The sequence below is a fragment of the Mirounga leonina genome, unplaced genomic scaffold, assembly GCF_011800145.1.
Source record: "Mirounga leonina isolate KUSES-001 unplaced genomic scaffold, KU_Mleo_1.0 Mir_114, whole genome shotgun sequence".
NCBI classification, from domain to species: Eukaryota; Metazoa; Chordata; class Mammalia; order Carnivora; family Phocidae; genus Mirounga; species Mirounga leonina.
The window spans coordinates 23,787,059-23,802,005 of NW_023270265.1; the positions used below are offsets into that span (position 1 = coordinate 23,787,059).

The 14,947-nt window shown below is 50.8% G+C and overlaps 1 protein-coding gene across 1 annotated transcript; it reads left to right on the forward strand.

Moving 5' to 3' along the window:
• Positions 1-5,332: 5,332 nt before the first annotated feature.
• Positions 5,333-7,784, forward strand: FRAT1 (FRAT regulator of WNT signaling pathway 1). Its single transcript, XM_035026276.1, has one exon. The coding sequence runs from the start codon at positions 5,362-5,364 to the stop codon at positions 6,211-6,213; it is 852 nt and encodes a 283-aa protein (XP_034882167.1). The 5' UTR covers positions 5,333-5,361; the 3' UTR covers positions 6,214-7,784.
• The last annotated feature ends 7,163 nt before the right edge of the window (positions 7,785-14,947 follow it).

Below are 14,947 nucleotides of genomic sequence, written 5' to 3' on the forward strand. Positions count from 1 at the left end.
TGCCTCGGCAGACACACAGCATTCTTCCTGTGTGTCTCTGTGTCCAAATTTCCCTCTTTTATAAGGATGCCAGCCACTGCATTAGAGTCTACCCTAATCCAGTCTGACCTCATCTTCACTTGATTACATCTGCAAAGACCCTCTTTCCAAATAAGGTCCCATTTATAGGTTCCTGGCAGACAGGAATTTGGGGGAATCCCATTTAACTCAGTGCACTACTCAAGTCTCCACCTGCCCTTCTGTCCCTCTCAACCTCATCCCATCTTGAGTCCTTTCTACTTTTATAAATGGCAAAATATTTCACACTCCTGAATCAGTGTTAACCCGAAGCCGCTTATCCAGTTTAACCACCAAGTTACAGACCCCACTCTTCCTAGCACCCCATTTAACCAGTGGCCGGTTATCTTTCCCGTCCTATCAGCAGCCTCAAGACATTTTCAACTTCTGACTTCTCCGTTTCCAGCTTCCTCAGCTGCTACTTTACTGAGAGGTGTTTAATATCTCATTAGCACCTCTTTGCATCTCAGTGTGAATCCCCTAATCTCTTAAATTCTCTGTGTACAAATCCCTCCTCCCCAACCAACTCAGCTCCTAGAGCCTCCGGGTCTGGGCACTGGGCAGCAATGAAGGGACTGGTAAAGAGGTGATCCTGTGTCTGCCTTGCTGAGGCAGAGGCCCATCGCTCAGCACTCTGGGATGCTGCTGGCCTCAGAAAACAGTGTCAAGCCTCATTCCTGCCGTACCGTTTGAAATCCTGCACAGTGGGCGCAAGAACTTAATCAACCTGCAGCAGACTGCCTACATCCTTTCTGCACTGGAGAATGAGTCTACACAGTTCCCATGCCAGGCGGCAGGCAACCCGCCAGCCGGGTGTCTCCTTGCTCCCTTCCTTCCCAGTGGCCTGCCCTGAGCCCCCCAGGCCCTGGGCAGGTCTAAAGGAAAGTCGTAAAATTAATCAGCTCTTTTGTGTGGCTTATTTTTTTCTAGCACTTGATTCTAAACATTTTCTGTCAACAGAATTGAAAGAATTTGACCATGAACTATCCTATTACCCAGCACTTATATTCTACCATTAATATTTTTTAGCATTTAAAGAACTGACATATACTTTTGAAGTGTCTAGTTGTGGCTTTAGTATATTCATTACACTGTACAAACATCACCACTAATTCCAAGACATTTTCATCACCCCAAAAGAAACCCCCTACGCATTAGCAGTTAGTCCTAATTCCCTTCTCCTCCCATCCCCTGCCAACCATTAATCTACCTTCTGTCTCTACGGATTTGTCTTTTCTGGACATTTCATATAAATAGGATCATACAAGATGTGGCCTTTTGTGTTTTCGTTTCTTTCATTTAGCATAGGTCTTCAGCGTTCATTCATGTTGTAGCATAGAACAGTACTTCGTTCCTTTTTATGACGAATGACAATCCATTGTATGAATAGACAACATTTTGTTCTTCCATTCATCAGCTAATGAACATTTGGGTTGTTCTACTTTTTGGCTATTACAAATAATGCCACAAACATTTCTGTGCAATTTTTCGTGTGGACATAGGTTTCCAATTCTCTCAGGTACATATCTAAGGAGTGGAATTGCTGGGTCATATGGTAACTAATGTCACATTTCACTATTCATGCTTTACCGTATATCTACCTGTCTCCTGTCTTAACCATCCTTCTAACCATATATCAATCCATCTCGTGTTTGTGTACACTTGAGAATAAATCGCAAACATCAGTACATTCCACCCCTACACTCATCAGCCTGTCTGTTAACTAGAATTCTAGTATTTGTTTGGTTTTTTCTTTGCAGGTAAAATTTACATCCAATGAATTCTTTTTTTTAAAAAAAGATTTTATTTATTTATTCATGAGAGAGAGAGAGAGGCAGAGGGAGAAGCAGGCTCCCCGCAGAGTGGGGAGCCTGATGCGGGACTCGATCCCAGGACCCCGGGATCATGACCTGAGCCGAAGGCAGACGCTTAACCATCTGAGCCACCCAGGCGCCCTACATCCAATGAATTCTAAGTGTATGGTTCAGTGAGTTTTAACACATGCATATGCCTGTGAAACCCAACCATCAGGCTTCTTCCAGTTCAGTCCTTGTCCCCACCACACCCTCTCCAAAGGCAATCTGTCTTCTGATTTTTTTCCCACCAAAAATTAATTTTGCCTGTTCTGGAACTTCATATAAACAGAATCATACAGTATGTGCTCCTCCTTTTCACTCAGCATACTGTTTTTGAGATGCATCCATGTTACTGCATGTAGCAATACTCCAGTCCTTTTGCATGCTGAAGAGGATTCTGCCACCATCATCATGTGACTGTGCCATCATTTACCCATTCACCTGCTGATAAACACTTGAGCTGCTGTTTTTATGCTGTTTCCAGCTTTTATGAATAAAGCTGTTATGCTCATCATTGGCAATAGGCCGCAATGTGAACCTAAGCTTTTATTTCTCTTAGGTAAATGCCTAGGATTGAAATTCTTTCATAGGGTAAGTGTATGTTCAGCTTTGTAAGAAACTGCCAGACCTCTTCCCAAAGTGGTTGTACTATTTTTCATGTCCAAAATGATGTATGAGGCTTACAAATTTTGAACCAAAGAATAAAAACACAGCTTGTAAGCTGCTACTAATTATTTGCATTTAGATTTTTAAATAATTAGGTTCAGAATATTGTACTAATAAATGTCTGTCTTGACCATACTTTCAAATGAATAATGATTTAAAATGAGGGGATGGCCCTTTCAAGATAAAAAATGCTCAACAGGGGCACCTAGGTGGCTCAGTCAAGCATCTGCCTTCAGCTCAGGTCATGATCTCCAGGTCCGGGGATCGAGCTCCACATCAAGCTCCCTGTTCAGCGGGGAGTCTACTCTCTCTCTCTCTCTCCCTCTGCCCGTCATCCCTGCTCGTTCATTCTCTCTCTCTAATATCTTTTTTTTTTTAATGCTCAACAAACCAGAAATAGAAGGGAATGTCCTCAACCTGATGAAGCCATCTTTTTATAAAAACACAGAGACAACGTCATACTTGATAATGAAAGACTGAATGTTTTTCCCTAAGATCAGGAACAAGACATGGATGTCTGCCCTCACCATTTCTACTCCACACTGTTTTAGAGGTTCTAGCTGGACGACTAGGCAAGAAAGATAAGGCATCCAGACTAGAAAGAAAGAGACTATCTTTCTTTGTAGATGTTAGGATTATATAGAGAGAAAATCCTTAGGCGCCTGCTAAAAAGAAGTGATGAATTTTATGACATCCTGTAGAAGTCCACATTTCCAAGATTTAAAAATTCACTGGCTTTCTTCTAACTGCCTCTTCCTTTATCCCACATTCTTCTCTCCACACTTGGAAAGAATAACCCCAACTCTTTTTAAACAACTACCCACCTATTCCCTCCACCCCATCCCTCTTTGAAGGTTTGCTCCTGTAATTACCCATCTTAGAACTGGCCACCAAGACCCCAGAGTCTCTTTATCTGGACCCCAGAGTTCCTCTGGCTCTCCCTTTCTGAATTAGACTGCTGTCCTGCTCTGTGTTCTAAATACTACCGCTCGGCTTCTATATTGGTGTGTACATGCATTGTGGCTGATTTTTAAAATAGCTTTATTGACATAATTTACATATGAAATTCACTCATTTTAAGAGAACGTTCAATGATTTTTAGTAAATTAACTAAGTTATTCAACCATCACCATAATCCAGTTTTGAATATTTCTCTCACCCTGATAATGTACCTCCCCTGGGGGCGCCTGGGTGGCTCAGTCGTTAAGCGTCTGCCTTCGGCTGGGGTCATGATCCCAGTGTCCTGGGATCGAGCCCCGCATCGCCTCCCTGCTCGGCGGGAGGCCTGCTTCTCCCTCTCCCACTCCCCCTGCTTGTGTTCCCTCTCTTGATGTGTCTCTCTCTGTCAAATAAATAAATAAAATCTTAAAAAAAAAAAAAATGTACCTCCCTTGGTTGGCTCATAAGGACTGGGCCACCAAAAGTCTACCTACAAGTGTAGAGTTTGAAGTTAGGCCTGAGGGATTTGGGATTTTGAATAAAGGTCTAATACCTCCAGGCAACAAGACAGTAAAGGATCATTTTTCCATCCCTCCTCCTTTTAAAAAATGAAGTCTTGGTTAATCATTAAGCCAACCATGATATCTTGAAGGGTTAAAACGATCCATATCTCCATTATCACCCACATAGCTCATATTCCTCCCCTGCCTCCCCCTCCAAGAGGATACTCCCCTGCTGAGTTGAGGCATTCTTAAAATAACTTTCTAGCTCAGGGGCGCCTGGGTGGCTCAGTCGGTTAAGCGGCTGCCTTCCGCTCAGGTCATGATCCCAGGGTCCTGGGATCGAGTCCCACAACGGGCTCCCTACTCGGCGGAGAGCCTGCTTCTCCCTCTCCCTCCGCCTGCCTCTCTGCCTACTTGTGCTATCTCTCTGTGAAATAAATAAATAAAATCTTAAAAAAAAAAAAAAAAAGAACTTTCTAGCTCAGCTCACACCCCCGCCCAAGACAAAAGACCTCCTCTCCAGGACGGCCAGCCCCAGGCCAGGCCCGCATATACCCATGCTCCCGGTCAAAAAACACTCATCTGGCCTTTCTTCGCCAATTCTTACTCTGCCACCGCTCCCCCGCCCCCACCCCCATCGAACCACAAGGTCCCCGGTCTTCCTTTTCATCGTGTCAGCCTCGTTTCCCTAATCTCCAGACAGATCCCTAGCCTGAGATCTCCTTCCTCGCCTCACTCGCCGGGTCATCACTTCCCAGACGCTGGCACCCGGACCTCTAAAGCGCAAATGCCAAAACCAGACGAATTGACGCGCCTAGAGGAGGGGAGTGTGTGGGTGTAAGTGTCTGTGCTTGTGTGTGGAAGAAACCAACTAAATCCACGCCGGTGTTCATTTTTGGGAACTGCCAACGACGCCCGGCTGACAGAGCGAGTATCCGCACCCCAGCGCCCTCCTGCACCCACCACTTCGGGTTGGGGAGCTCAGAACCAGCTAGGCTTCACCCTGCACCGGGGCCCAGCGGGCGCCCCGCCCCCCAACGGTTCGGCGCACCCCTCGCCCGGCGCGGTGGTAGGGCCCGGCGGCGACGTCACCCATTGTTTACAAATCAACCCGAGCCGGTAGGATTCCGGCTCCCGCGGCTGCAGGCGCGCGGCGCGAGTGCCTGGCGGGCTCCCGCTTCCGCGTCCGCCCCGGGCCCCGGGCCCCCGCCCCCGCCCCCGCCCCCGCTTCGGCCTCAGCCCCGCGCCCCGCGCCCCGCGCCGCCGCGGCCCACCGAGCCCCGCCGGCCGCCGGGCCGCCAGCGCCGGCCGCAGAGCTCCGGGTGCCCGGGCGGGGGGCCATGCCGTGCCGGAGGGAGGAGGAAGAGGAAGCCGGCGAGGAAGCGGAGGGGGAGGCAGAGGAGGAGGAGGAGGAGGAGGACAGCTTCCTCCTGCTGGAGCAGTCGGTGACGCTGGGCGGCTCGGGCGAGGTGGACCTGCTGGTGGCCCAGATCGGCGAGACGCTGCAGCTGGACGCGGCGCAGGACAGCCCGGCCTCCCCGTGCGCGCCCCCGGGGCCGCCGCTGCAGCCCCCGCGGCCCCCGGCGGCCGTGCGGGCGGACAAGGCCCGGCCCCCGGCGCTGCCGCTGCTTCTGCCGCCGGCGCCGGCCGAGCCGCTGGGCCCGGCGCCCCCGGGGGCTCTGCGCTGCGCCCTCGGGGACCGCGGCCGCGTGCGGGGCCGGGCTGCGCCCTACTTCGTGGCCGAGCTCGCCGCAGGCCCCAGCGCGCTGTCCCCACTGGCCCCTCAGCCCGGCTTTGACGGGCCTTCGGGAGCGGACAAGCGGGGCGCCCCGCAGCCGCTGTCGGGCCCGTGCCGGCGAGGTTGGCTGCGGGGCGCCGCCGCCTCCCGCCGCCTGCAACAGCGACGCGGGCCCCAACCCGAATCCCGCACGGGCGACGACGACCCGCACCGGCTCCTGCAGCAGCTGGTGCTATCGGGGAACCTCATCAAGGAGGCGGTGCGGAGGCTTCATTCGAGACGGCTGCAGTTACACGCAAAGCTTCCCCAACGCCCGCTCACCGGGCCTCTGTCGGCCCCAGTGCATGAGCCCCCTTCGCCCCGCAGCCCTCGCGCGGCCTGCAGCGACCCCGGAGCGTCCGGGAGGAGGGCGCAGCTAAGAACTGGCGACGGCGTTCTTGTCCCCGGCAGCTAACACCCCGGGAGTGGCCACAGCGCCAGCCTCTGCCCGGAGGGCATGGGATTCCCCTGAGGGCTGCATCTCTACTCAGACTGGTGAACTCGCGTTTTTGGAAGTGGGAAAATAAGCTAATGGAGACGAGGAATGGAAAAACCGCGAATATTTTCGCGGGGAACTAATGGAGGGCCCCGATGCGTTTGAAAAACAGAAGAATTTGGCCCTATTTGAGGCAGATTACAGAACGCACCCCAAGCTCACATTCAGTACTACTCCTTATTTGGCGTGACCAGCCCCAGCGGTGTAGCGTGCGGTTCCACGTCTTCTCTCGGGGCCCTCCAGCCCGGCGACCATGTGGCCACACTCCACGCGTCCCAGGATCGCCGAGCGCCCAAAGGACGAGGATGATCCCAGTTACTTGCTTTACCTTTTCAGGGCTGGTTCCTGATCCACTTTGGGGGAGGGGAACATGAGTAGACAGGCCATCATTTCAGGGAGAACCTCAAACTGCCAGACTTGAACATTTACGACTCTTGAAAAAAACCCATCTCGTGTCTTGTGGGTGCTGGTTCTTAATACAAAACACGCGGTGCCATGAAAGGACCTTTTGGGGAGTTGAATAGGAGTAACGTTTGCTCTGCCTCCGCGTTGCAACTGGCTGCGGTTCTCGGAGGGGCGGGGGAGGGTCCCGCGCGCGCTGGGGAGGGGAGGCGGGAGCGGGCGCTGCGGCGGCAAGGGTAAGGTGAGCCCCGGAGCGAACCTCCTTCCTCTCTAAAATATTTCCACAGCCGGCCCCCCCTCCTCGGGTTCAAGGTCTCTGATTCCTCAGCGCCCGCAGGGTTCCGGGGCTCCAGGAGAGCAGAAGAGTTGCCGGGTTCCGCCTGTACTCGGGAGAAGTGCTCGGTGTTTTGCAAGTGCTGGAGTCTCCTAAGGACACGCGCACCGCGGCCACCGCGGGTGTGGGGGAGGCGGGGACGTGCCGGGCGCCGGTGCCTTCCGCCGGCGGCCGCGCCCGGGGCTTTCATAGACACTGCCCAGAGTCTTAGCCTCGGGGCCCGGCACTCCTGCTCGGCTCTGCTGTCCTACTCCTAGCGGGTGGCGCTGGCGCTCCTTGGGGCCCCGGCTGGGGGCTGGGAAGACGCCACGTGACGGGCACTCCGGGGACACAGCCTCGCACAGCAGCTTATAATGGACTCTCCGGGGCCATTTGCAATAACAGCTGCAATTCCCTGGATAGACGGAGTTGATGTCCTCCCTCTGCCCCTCCCCCAGCCATGCCAGCTCGCCTTTGTAAGTGAAGGAAACCGAGTAGAAAATGTGACCCTCCAAACGGAGAAGCTGCAGGCTTTGCTATTGTGAAGCGTGGCGAAGTGTTTTTAACATACTGTTCACTTACTCCGAGGGATCGAAAACCGTTTTGTTGGTGTTTTAGTTTTAAAAGATTCAATGGCTTGTTCATCATCCAGATGTGGCTATTGACGTATCTACACTTCGCACCGGAGTGTCTGGAATTGTGGCTATCCTGATTATAGGATTTTAACTTAACTGAAATACTTGTTTTTAATAAATGCATTGGGGTTTTTGTTGGGGTTTTTTGGTTGGTTGGTTGGTTGATTTTATCTTACTCTTGCCTCCGGTCGGAAAGATGCACAGAACACATTTCTCTAATCCATAAACCTAAAAACACTTGAAATCCTTGTCAGCCTGGCTTGTGGATGGTAATTAGAGTGCCTTTGTGTCTGAGCAGCTCCCTAGTTAAGCAGGGTCTGCGTGGCTGGGTGTGTATTGGTGCTGGCATGAAATTAAATGAAAGTGAGGTCAGGTTTTGGACCAATCCCATTCACTAAAACCTTAGAGCCTTTTGGATTACTAGTCCGTGATGGAGCTGTTTTATGAAGCTGCCTCTGCGTGTATTGCAGAGGACATCAGATCAGCCCATCACCGCGGACTGGGAGGCTCATCCCTTTTTTTTTTCCTTTCTACTGTGGTCATTAAGTGGACTTGTTTCACAAGACAGTCCTTAAGGCTGGGGCAGCTCTTGGGTAGGGGCTGATCAGGCTACAAACCCACTGTGGGAAAGCTGGCTGGCGGAGTCTGAAAGGACTCCTCTCTTTGCCCTTGGCATGTTTGCTGCCATTCTCTCCCTAAGCGGTGACCTAACAGCCCGTCTGCCCCTCCCTTTCTGAGTTACTTCAGTCTGTTCCCTCCCGGAAGGAGCCACACTAGGCGACAGCCAGGGTTCAAGGCTGCTTATTACATGGGGTCCTTGGACAAGTTGCTCAACCTCTGTGGGCTTTGGTTTCCTCCTCCATAAAACAGACGAGAAGTGAGAAGAGGAAAAGGTTCATGGTGACTGGCACGTACTGGAGATGAACAGTCTCTAGTCCCTACTTCCTTCCTTCCCAGGACTGCCTCTTGGTAGCCAAACGACTGGGTCCTCAGTTTCTCATGGAAGAAGAGCATGCCATGGTCCTAACAATGCTTTCTGGGTTGACTGCTATGATATAGTCCTGATTTTCTAACACCCTTTCGGACTCCCTGCCTGGTGTCTGTACCTCCCCATTCTCTCAAATACACCCACAGCCCCTGATGGCCTGTGAGAAGTACCTCCAGAACACACCGAGCCAGCTAGTTCCCACAAGCTGTCCAAGAAGGGCTGGGGGAGGCTTGTCCAGTGCCGCTCGGTAAGGGAAGGCTGATTATGGAGGCTCCTACACAGACTGAGGAAGAGAGACGGGGGGGGCGCCTCCAAGGGTGCACGTGGCTGCCACCTCTGGGCACTGAGCAGGAGGGAAGTGGTCAGGTGCTGGCTGCCCCTGGCACTGGAGGAGCCCTGAGGTCCTCAGCCCCACTACTTAAGTGGGGATGGGGTTTCCTGGAGGTCAAAGGCTTAGGAGCAGTCCAGGGCCAAACTGGCCATGATTCGATGCCCCTGCACAACCTGTGCTGGCTTCTTGTGATGATTAAGGCTAGACTCAACCATGGGGTCACGCTGTACTACTCCCTCCTTAAAAAAGGAAGACTGGAGAAAACGAATGCCTACTATCAGGCACTTTAAATACACTATAACCCTAACTGTCCCTCTTTTTAAAAATCCTGCAGCTCTTACTAGTCACCCCCAAAATCCTTTTTCGGAATAAGTCAAGGTGTACACAAATGATTTTAAGTTATTAGACCATTTTATAGGTGGAAAAATTGTCCCAAAAGGGGACGGGGCAGAGTGACCTACCGAAGTCACTTATGAAGTCAAAGGCCTAACAGAGTCTAGAACCCAGGTCTCCGGGCTCCCGGCTCAGGCCTCTTTCCAGTAGCCTCGTACCATCACACGCAGTCCAATATTGGTCACTGCACAACATCACACAGGAATGACACCCCTGCCATTGTCCAACCTGGCGGCCCTGCCCACGGAACCCGGAAAACCCTACCCCGGACTCCTAGGCTGAACTAGAGAAAGCCAGCTATGCCACAACCATTTTCTTAACAAAATGTTCAGCATCCTATGAAGACAGCTAGCTGGCACAGAAAATGGAATAAAAGACCAAGCTCTCTTGGGCACCTGGGTGGCTCAGTTGGTTAAGCGACTGCCTTCAGCTCAGGTCATGATCCTGGAGTCCTGGGATCGAGTCCCGCGTCGGACTCCCTGCTCAGCGGGGAGTCTGCTTCTCCCTCTGATCCTCCCCCTCTCATGCTGTCTCCCATTCTCTCTCTCAGATTAAAAAAAAAAAAAAAAAAAGACCAAGCTCTAAAGTCAATGAAAAAAATACAAAATAAATTAAAACACAGAAAGTGGCAAATAACAAGCACTGTGAGGAAAAGAATGGTACGCCTCACGGAGGACTGCAGAGTCTGCCACCCCAAGATTCCGTTCTAAATTAGGCCCAAATGCTACAATATTTGGGTTCAATTTTCACCCTTCCTTTTTCAGCTCATAAGCAGAGACATGGAACGAAGATCAGACACCACTTTCCTATCCAGCAAAGTCTGTGTTGAACCCTGTGATCCCTTCCTTCCAATCAGGAAAGAGTTACCCTGGCAACCAAATTACTAACTCACTCAATTAGCTGCCCCCCTCTTCCACCAATGCTCAGTAATCACAGAATGTCAGCCCAGGGAGAGCTCAGCCTCAGGTGGTCTAGTGCTATTGCCTCATTTAGCGATGGAAGCCCAGAGAGGTTTCCACTCGGAGGTGCACTCACTGGAACACCATGCAGGCTGGTCCAGGCAAAGGGGCAAAACCTGTCCCGTGCAGCACGTCGTCCTGGTCTTCCATCCATAACTGAAGGGAGAACAAGTGACCTGCCCTTCACAGTTTCCCAGAAAGCATGAGAGATCAGAGCGCGGGCTCTGCAGGCAGCCCTCCCCTGCCTCCCCACAGGCGGCCCTGGGATTCGGGGCAGGGTCCTTAATCTCAATGATCTCAACGAACTCATCTGCAAAATGGGGCAGGAATAGAGCCCACCTTGAAAAATTGTGTGAGTATTCAATTAGATAATGTAGGGGAAACAAATAGTAAACACTCAAATAATAAAACATCAATCCTGGAAGCTATTGCATGAAGGCCACTACTTTATTTTCTGTGGAAAATCCTGCCTTTTAAAAGACTTCTTCGATCTGTTTCTTAAAAAGCATAAACCTGAGCACCTGGGTGGCTCAGTGAGTTAAGCGTCTGCCTTCTGCCCAGGTCATGATCCCAAGGTCCTGGGATGGAGTCCCTTCATCGGGCTCCCTGCTCAGCAGTGAGTCGGCTTCTCCCTCTGTCTGCTGCTCCCCCATTTGTGTTCTCTCTCAAATAAACAAACAAATAAATAATAAAATCTTTTTAAAAAAATCATAAACCTGTTTCCTCTGAAGATTAGTTGCTTGAGCGTACATATAGGTAAGTGCTAAGGCAAGTATAAAGGAAGGGAATATTCAGTCTAGAAGAGGTTTAATCTCAAAAGGGTGGCAACCCCCTTTATCCTAAACCTTGAAAGCAGATCAGGATTGGGACTGGTAGAGTAGGAGCAGCAGGGAATATGACAAAAGGGGAGGACAGTCTGGGACCACAGCTCTTAATGCTCCCATCAGAAAAACCATCCCCTTCTAATTCAAATTCAATGCTCAGCTGAAGTTCTGCATGCCCACCCTGTCCACTCCTGTTGCTAATTTGTACTGAGAAAAATCATGCAATTTCTTTGCAGGGAGTGATCCTGGAGTTCATTTTGTTCTTACTCTTCATTTTATTTACTGTCATTTTGGGTTATCTCAGGAGCTCATATGTGAATGTCTTCTTTTCCCAAAGAGATTAGATATTTTTTGATGGCAGAGGACAAGATGAGAAGGATGTGTTGGGCAGATTATCAGGCCATTCAGCATGGGGGATGGGTCTGAGGTTGGGGAGAACATTTATGGTCAGCCAGATCAGTTGAATGGCTGTTGTAACATCCAGGCACCAGGTGATAAGGACCTTGGTGGGAAGAGAGAGGAAAAGACAAGACACGCTTTGAAAAGAAAAAAAAAAAAAAAGAAAAAAACCATAGGCCTTCATGCGGTACCTTGTGGCATCTAAAATGTCAGTTCTGGAGGCAGACTGCCTGGGTGGCCAATTCTGGCTCTTTCCTTTAAAGCTCCTTCCTGTGACTTTGGGCAGGTCACGTCACCTAACCTAACCTCGAGTTCCTCATCTGTGAATTCCGATAGTAATAAAGTCCCTGCTTCATAGGGTTGTGAGGATTCACCGAGCTCATGCTAGTAAAAATACTGGGGCCACTGTCCCAAAAAGCTGCATTTAGTAATGCTGCCTGGGTGTTGGCAGTTAGTAAATATTTGCAGAGCAAACAAATGGGGTGATTTCAACAGACTTGTAGAGCCCAGGAGAGTGGGGTGCTTAGGGTGAGGAGTTGTGGTTCCTAGAAGTTCAGAGAAGATGGAAAAGGAAGGACAGCAGCTAAAAGGGAAAAACTGAGCCAAGGGAAGGATCTGCTCAACCAGGAGAGACCTGTGCTTGCCCAGCTGTCACGGAGGATGGGCCGAGGGAGAAACTGAAGGGAAGACACTGGAGGGGACAAGCCGGCCTGAGGAGGCAAGAAGGCACAGCGTGCCCAGTCTGGACATGTTTGAATGGCAGGGTTCAGGGGGGTCAGAGGGGTGGCTGTCTCACTTGACAGCACCTTATGTCACAAACCATCCTGCCACGGTGGGCCGGGGACCTGTTGGCCGTTGGAACCAGTGTGTATCACCCTACGTGCCCCGGATCACGGTGGATGCTTCCGGTGTTCTTGTGTGAAGGAATCCTTCTCTGCAACTTACACCACAATAGAATGGAAGCTAAATCTGCTATCAAGGAGTTTATTAACTGCTCCCCTTTATCAATTAACTGACTCATAGGCGGTAAAATTCACAACCCCCAACTGATAGGCTGTTCAGGCAGTTTGTTTGACTTATTGATTTGGGTGGGTTAAAAAAAAAAAAAAATCACAAGCTGGTTATCATCTTGTTACCTTTGGCCTGCCTTTTGCCTGTTTCTTTTTTACTAAATTAGATTCCACAACCCAACTTGGTTAAAAATTGATTTCCTAGGTTTTCCCAAAAATTTTCCCTGGACTGGAGTCATGATCACCCTTCTCCAGATGCACCAGGCATAGTACTTGGCTTCAGCCGGGTTAAGGAGGCGAGGAACTCCCGGGGCAGATATTCAAAACACACCGCTTAATGGTGCCGAGGAGGGCAATTGAGTTAACTTCAGGGTGCAAAAAAGATAGTGAAAGTCACTGAGCACGTTCTGATTCCATATAGCCTGGACCTAACCACAGAGGATGTACGCTGAAATAATGTAGCTACAGGAGTGTGTGTGTGTGTGTGTACTGAGCCTGTGTAGACACACATGCACACCCACGCACACCCACCATGCCTCACAGTCCACCTTGCAGCCTCCCTTGGTTCTACTCTTACTTTCCGTCCATTCCTATTATTTACTCTTCTTCCTCCCACGCAGATGGGATAAGCTGGTCGTCGGAACGTACTGGGTAGGCGTCGCGTACCAGTACGGCTTCCCACCCGCTGGCATCTCCTCGGCGCCATCCACCCGCCTCAGCTCTGCCAAGTCCTTAGCTTCAGCCCTGCTCTCTCTCGGGCTTCTAGTCACTTAGGAGGCACCAGGCTGCTGTCCCTCTAACTTCCCACATGAAACTCCTAATCAAGCCCCATCCCCCACTCCAGCAACCAACTTGGGCTGGCCACTTCCCTATTGTTCTGGACCTTCTGTGCTCAAGACTTGCAGAATGTTACCAGGGAAACCTAGGCTCCAGCTCCTTCAGAGGATGAGAGTTGCCTCAATTCTGCTGGCTCCCACACCCCCGGTTCTGTGCCCAGCCACTCCAAAGGGCTAGGGATAGCCCAGCCACAGTCACTCCTGGGCCAAGTACTAGGAATGGGCTATCCCAAGCTGCAACCCCTTGCAAATGGTCATTGCCTCGACACAGAGACACTTGCCCAGGCCCCGGCCCAGGCTCTCTACAGTCTTTGCAGATGGCTGAATCAGGAGCAGGGGCTGTTCATGAGATGTGTGGTAGGTTCAGGCAGGAGGCCAGGGGAGCAGCTTAAGAGCCATGAGTTCAGATCCTGCTCTACCACCAATAATTCCTACCTCTCTCCATTATAAAGAGCAAAGTAACACCTTATGAAAGGTGCCAGCAGACTACCTGCCCTTAACGGGTATCACTTCTCTTTCCCTCTCTCCCTTGCTTCTCAGGTCCTGTAGATCCTCTCTCCTTGTCTGAAGACACCACCCTAACTTCATTCCTGAGCGCTGTTCTGGCCATAGTGCAAACCGCCAGACATGGGCACTGGGTGCGACTGCACCATCTTGGCCCTATGTCCTCATCTTACAGACAAACTGAGGTTCCAGGGCGCCTGGGTGGCTCAGTTGGTTAAGCGACTGCCTTCGGCTCAGGTCATGATCCTGGAGTCCCGGGATCGAGTCCCGCATCGGGCTCCCTGCTTGGCAGGGAGCCTGCTTCTCCCTCTGACCTTCTCCCCTCTCATGTGCTGTCTCTCTCATTCTCTCTGTCTCAAATAAATAACTAAAATCTTTAAAAAAAAAAAAAAAAACTGAGGTTCCAAGAGCAGCAGCTAAAAACTGTTTGTTGTCCATGCCTCTCTTATGCAATTCCTACTACTTTAGGGGAAGGCCTTGGCCCCAAATTTGCTTGTGAATTCTTTCAGGATGTCTCAAACCCTGCCCCACCCCAGATCCCCCAGGACCCTGCACATTCGTGGCTGGCATTCAAGACAAGTTTGAGAACAGTGATGCTACTGTATTAAGGTACTGAGTGGGTCAAGGTCTGTGGGATGCTCTTAAGAAAACTGAATAAATCCAACATGGGAGAAAATGGTGTCAAGAAAGTCTCATACGGGTGGTACAGTACACCAGAAGATCTGGTCGAGGAACAGGAGATCCCAGAACCAGGTGCTGCCTGGGCTCAAATCCCAGCGCGTCTACTTAAAAGGTGGTAACTTCCAGCAAATCACTCAGTCTCCTGGGCCTCAGTGTCCTCATCTATAAAATGGAGACAACAGCGCCTACCTCATGGCCCATAAAACCATGACATAATGAAATGATACAGTGATTTAAGGCACCCAGAATAGTACTTAGCACACGTGTGCCCAGTGAATGCTACCCCCAGAATGATGAAATCAGAGGGACAGACTGGTTTAGAAGGTTATGTGGAAGCAGCCTTCTGGGAGTTAGAGAGACTTGTAGGGTACAGTAGCA